This window comes from Polyodon spathula, chromosome 30, assembly GCF_017654505.1.
Source record: "Polyodon spathula isolate WHYD16114869_AA chromosome 30, ASM1765450v1, whole genome shotgun sequence".
NCBI classification, from domain to species: Eukaryota; Metazoa; Chordata; class Actinopteri; order Acipenseriformes; family Polyodontidae; genus Polyodon; species Polyodon spathula.
This window is the reverse complement of record NC_054563.1, coordinates 8,497,598-8,503,423: the sequence shown is the minus strand read 5'-3', so window position 1 is coordinate 8,503,423 and position 5,826 is coordinate 8,497,598. Positions and strand designations below refer to the sequence as shown.

Here is a 5,826-nt window from a genome sequence, read left to right as displayed (position 1 = left end):
TTAACGAGGCAGTCAAGCAGTAGCATAAAGATTCCCCAGTGTTTAGATCATTCCAATAGACCCCCCTGTCTGTAGTGGTAGCAGGGAAGGACCAACTGAGTGTCATGCAGAACGGGGGTGAAGAAGCAGGTTTCGTACTGTATGTCTGGTCTGGTTATAAAAAGCTGCTCCTTTGTTTTCTGGCAGACGCACCCTGTTTCTGTTCAAGGCGGGGACCTTTCAGTATGCCTTCTTCCGGATGGTCTTCACCATCCTGTCCATAGTGCTCTGGACCAACGATAACTACAACCCTGCTAATGTAAGTAAAGAGTCTGTTTTGTGTTCTGCCACCTGGGAGTCATGGTAATAGAAATGCAGTCTGTGTCAGCAGTGATGGGCTGGGTTCTTACCTGGTTTAGGATTCCCTGAGATTGCTGCTCTTAAGCCCCTTTTACACTGGCGTGCTCTACCTGGGTCAGACCCTGTCATGTGGGTTGGCTATGTGATTTCACACTGCTTTTTGACTGCTTTTTGATAAAGCTGGGTTGATCTGGGTGACAGACGCAAGTACACAATGCACATATCAATGCCCCGGAAGCAGCTTGTTATTGACGCTTCCATCCAAGCTTCTCTGGATTGAACTGTCAGCCCAAATGTTGATTAGAGCAAATGTTTCTTCAGCCCTGCTGTAATCTGGCTCATGGTGGGTCTCAAGCAACAAAAATATGGCTAAACAGAATAAATAAAAATGTTCTTGCGGAAGTGACGCCTTCACGCAGGCGTGGCTGTTTGTTGCTTTGTCCGCTTACGAATGCCCATCATGCATTTTGTCTCGCTCGACCCGGGTCAAAGCCTATCGACCCACATCCTGAGGTGGGTCGCTGGGACCCGGGTCGACCTGGGTAGGAGTGCTAGTGTGAAAGGGGCTTTAGTTAGCCCTCAAAGGCAGCAGTCCGCAGTGGGTTTGTATTATGCAGGTACTTTTGATATGACTCCCAGTCCTGTTCAGAACATTTCAAAATTACACCAGCCAGGATGTCGATTGCACTTGTAATCATTACTGTTTTTTTTATATAATCAATAATGTAGTTCTGTGAACAAATCTGTGTTATAATGCAGTGTTTTAATAGTGCAGCTGGTTCAGTGTTTCCTTCTCTTTCTCTTTGCAGTTTTCTGTCAATCGTGCTACTATATGGATCAATTGTTTCGTTGGTATTCTTACCATCATTTCCCTCTGGCCAATTGGCATGATGTTTAACCACACCCGTGGACTATTGAGCAGTAAGAAGATCATCCCCAAGTTTGCTCTGTATCAGGTAAGCAGTCTCCTGTCTATTCGGCAATGAGTCAAACCTTAACACTTGCCTGTATAACTGCACTGTGTCTGCATCAGGAAACCTGAACACTCGCCTGTATAACTGCACTGTGTCTGCGTCAGAAATGCACCCAGGACAGGCTTGAAAAACTTTCTGAAACCCCAAATATTTATATGAGTTGAGATTTGATGATGTCCTTCACAGAATCTAATCGTTCAATGCCCGTTTGTCTGCAGCTGTTTTTCTGTAGCTTTGTGATTGAAACTTCTGGGCTATAGTGCAACCTGGTTTGAAGGTACAGTATAGGAAATTGCATGAGTTTGAGCACCAGAAATGCTACATAAGATTTTTTTTTGTAAGGTGTTTGTAACGCAAATGTAAAACCATCTGTGTTATTTATGGAGGGCATGTTCAGATCTCATCTCAAAGTTAGGCTGTTATTCCCATTGAACCAAGTTTCTACAAATCTACCATTAGTAGATTATTGTTTTCTGTTACTGGCCTATTGACAACTATCAATTTCAGTTTACATTTCGTGCTTTAAGTCTTTGTAATTCTTAGCGTAATTGTTCTCGTCCTCTCAGATGCATTTGCTTTTTCACTTGCTTCAAAATTGGGTTCTCTGTGTGCAAAACACGCATTATACAGGGTGATTCATAATCAACACACCATAGGAATAATTTTTTGCACCTTCTAACACAGCAAGTTCCCAGTCCGTTGAAACACGTTCAATTGAAGCATGTTCTGTAAGTATGTTTTTTTTTTTTTTTGGTATGGTGCGTTATTTATGAGTCAGTCAGAGTGTGCTCATCTAAACCTGCGGCTATCTGACGGATCGCTGAAGGAAATGAGTGCATGCCTGTAGATTTCAACCCTGCTGAGGCAGGCATGCTGTCTCTCAATCTAATCTCAATCTAATGGAGCAGCCCTACCTGCCTGCTCCTCACTGCGCCTACACTAACGCCTCTTCCTTTCCACAGCTCGCGCTGATAATGAGTCAGCTCCAGTCTGCTATCATCAACATCCTGGCTATGAATGGGAAAATAGCCTGCGCCCCTCCCTTCTCATCTCAAGCCAGGGGCTCATGTATGTACTGTCTATGCATCTTCTAGAACTAAAATATAGCTACATTTAGAAATACTAAAAGAAACTCAATAAATTCTCTTAATGATTTTATTTCTCTCCTTGCCTATGTGACCTATTGCAGCTAATGCCATTCACACCACTGCAAAGTCAATGCCTGATATGTGCAAAATCAGCACATGCCCATTAATGGGACCATGAAGATCTCCTTCATGCTTTACCACTTGGAGGTGGAGTCCACATCACCCACTATATGAATCAAAACTCACTTCAACCTTGAAGACATTGAGAAAGACAAAAAACTTTTGAATCCCTTATTTGGAGCATGTAAAAGATGCAATCATTAATGGATTAATCACTTATCTTCATCCATAACTTCAAACACTTTGTTTCCTATGTCTGCATATCTCCTGAGTCCCATATGAAATATAACTGTAGTAACAGCCTACCTCCAAGCATTCTGCAAATAACTTTTTACATTCCTCCTAAAGTAGCAGGACAAAGACAGCTTAGTAAAATGCCTTTCTCATTTTTAAACTGAACGAAGGTGCCTAATCTATGGACAGATCTCCAAGCACAGCATGCACAAGATCAGTGGTGTAGTCCTAAATCTGAAGGTATCGGAACGCCACTAGATACTGCTTTACTTAGGATTCACATTTTATTTGTATGCTGAACTTCTAGTAACACATATAATACTAGGTAATGCATGTACCTTGTTTCTACACACAGTCGTAGTCGATGCACTGTTGCTGTCATTGTTAGCCTTCATAAAGAATTAGTTTGCAATAGAAGAAGTTAATAATGCTCTTTTCAGTGCATCAATAGGACTGCTGACTGAATCAGACACTTGTGTGGGAGATGGGAGTCATGTGACCTGGCTTGCCTATTATGTGAGTTCTGGCTCAAGTGCACAGCTGCAGTAGGCAATAGTCCTGGAATCTGCTTCAAGCACGATGCGTGATCCATTAATCCATGCTGGAATTTGTTTAATGAAAAAGCACGGGTGCCCACTTTCCCCCCTGCTTGTCTGCGCTGAACTGCCCCCCTGTGGTGCAGGCATGAAATGCGCTCAAGAGCTATCGGCACAATCAATCCTAAACACGATTCCCTCCATTACAGCCGTTGTAGCCCGCTTCTCTATAGTACACTGTGTTTAAATCAGTTTGCACACTTTCCTCTAAATGGGACCAATATCCTTCACATTTTACCACTTAGGGGCTTAGAGTTCACATCACTCACAGATTTAACAGTATATGAATTACAGCACAGCTTGAAAGACACCAAGGAATCCTTGGTTGTATTTCTTTAGTCAGGACATGTCAAGCATGTGATTGCTGTTGTGCTTGTGCCTGCAGTCATGAACCAGCAGCTCCTGATCATGGAGATGTTCATCGTGACGCTGGTGTCCAGGATCTTCTACAGGAGGAGGTACGAGGAGCTCGATGCGGCCGATGAGCACGAGGAGGACAATAAGGACAACGCCAGGATCCAGCTGAACGAAGACGGAGCGCAGTGGGCTTGAACCTGACCAGCACCTCCTGGACTCTCAAACGGAACTGCAGCCTGACGGCCACCATCGGACAGCCTGTGTGCTGCGTTATCAAATCAAATACCTTCCCATGTTTACCCCCTCAACCCACACCCCCCAAGCCTCACTCGTTAGGTGCTTTATTAATCTGACGTCAGTATTCATCGACACTTAAGCTTGCACTCTTCAAAGCAGGCAAGTGTTTGGGGTGTGGGACAAGTCTGCATCATGCAGTTTCGTTATGTTAAACTCAACCTAAAGAGTCTGGTTCACTGGGACTGGTCTAAAGCCATGTTTTTATGCCAGCACACAAACACTACAGTCTGGTGTGCACTAAGTCATTGTTTGCAGGTTGTTGTTGTTTTTTGTTTTTTTTTAGTAACATGTTAGAACACTGCATTGCTGCTGCCTGTTGTTATTATTTACCACTCTAAACATTTATAGAGGTGTAACTGATTGTGTATAACAGGTGTTACCAGCAGATTTCAAATATCTTGGCTTCCTTTCACTGACTTGTAGTGAAAATCGTGAATGACTTTGCGATTCTCTTTCCACTTGAGGTTAAGCCCCTGCTTACATGGAGTGATAGGGCTGAGACGCTCGGCAGCTAATGTGCCTCTGCTATTGCTGTAATATGCTGTACACCTGCACCCCCTGCTGGACCCTTACAGGAATTACAGGAATCCTTTTAAAGACTCGATTCTTTGTATACTGCCTCAGTGTTATTTTTTGACGCTTCTTGTCGAGAGATTTCATTGAAAATTAGACTCAGTGAGTAATATCCTATTTTCTAAAATATATAGTATTTTCATGTGTATGTATATATAAAACTGACCAAAGACAACCCTCGTTTTGAAAGATAATGTCTATGACAATTAGCATTTTTTGGGGTAAAAAACAGAATTAAACTGTTAATGTTACAAACCTGCTAATATTTGCTTTGGTGTGAAATCTCAAATTTTCTTTATATATGGTCCTCGAAATGTTCTCCGAGAGAGAGAGAGCCTGCAGATACTAATTCAGTCTCCTTACTCTCCTATAACACCGTTTCCACTGTATTGTATTGTGTTCCTAATCACTCTCCTATAACACCGTTTCCACTGTATTGTATTGTGTTTATTGATGGTTGCAAAAAGTCAACTCACTCCTGAGGTTTAAAGTACAACGCTGGCTGTATTTGTATCTGCTATTAAAATGAACCCCGTATGAGATGCGCCTCAGCAGGCGTAATGCCCACATGTATCCACTAGATGGCGCCAGATGTTGTACAGAACATGCAACAGCATCCTTGCTGTTCTTCCGCACCTTTCACGGCAGGGTTATTAGAGGTTATTACCACCTGACTAGACTAAACCAAAGACGAAACACAATCACATTCATTTCCTGAACACAAGCAATGTGTTGATAGGCGCATACCTACCACGTTTTTATCATTAACTCTTTCAGCACTGCATACACTATATTGCAGTAAAAATAACTACACTTAACACCACGAAATTGATCTTGTTTGCCCCCCCCCCCATATATTCCACTTTCAGTATAAGATACTAATACATTAGGCGCCTTTAAGGGTTATCTGTCTGTGTAAAGTTACATGGTGCTGAAAGAGTTTACCCAGCCCCATACTTTACAACATTCCCACAGTCAGATTAACTGTCTCCTTCCCACACACCGCAGTGATTACCTTTCTGGTGATCTGATAACGGGCTGTTATCTACTTCTCTCTCTCAAATGGTTGCCTCACGATTCTTTTTGTACTTGTTTCACTTGCACTGTGTGAAAGTGAAAGTCTGTCTTTTCGTTCTTTCACGCTAGCGCAACGTTTCTCAAATGGCTTTCATTCAACACAGTTCACGCTGCTTGCCTTTTGTTTCCCAAAACTACTTCTCTGTCTCTTAGCTGCTATTGGCCACCATT

The 5,826-nt window shown here is 42.6% G+C and overlaps 1 protein-coding gene across 1 annotated transcript; it reads left to right on the top strand.

Annotated features, from left to right (window-relative positions):
- Positions 1-157: 157 nt before the first annotated feature.
- LOC121302818 (organic solute transporter subunit alpha-like) lies at positions 158-5,826 on the top strand. The gene is made up of 4 exons (XM_041233055.1): positions 158-298; positions 1,149-1,295; positions 2,276-2,381; positions 3,737-5,826. The coding sequence occupies exons 1-4, from the start codon at positions 239-241 to the stop codon at positions 3,901-3,903; spliced, it is 480 nt and encodes a 159-aa protein (XP_041088989.1). The 5' UTR covers positions 158-238; the 3' UTR covers positions 3,904-5,826.

Coding starts and splice junctions, on each gene's coding strand:
- LOC121302818 (XM_041233055.1), top strand. CDS start 239: ATGGTCTTCACCATCCTGTCCATAGTGCTCTGGACCAACGATAACTAC. Junction 1,296..2,275: donor CCAAGTTTGCTCTGTATCAG/GTAAGCAGTCTC, acceptor TCCTTTCCACAG/CTCGCGCTGATAATGAGTCA. Junction 2,382..3,736: donor ATCTCAAGCCAGGGGCTCAT/GTATGTACTGTC, acceptor TTGTGCCTGCAG/TCATGAACCAGCAGCTCCTG.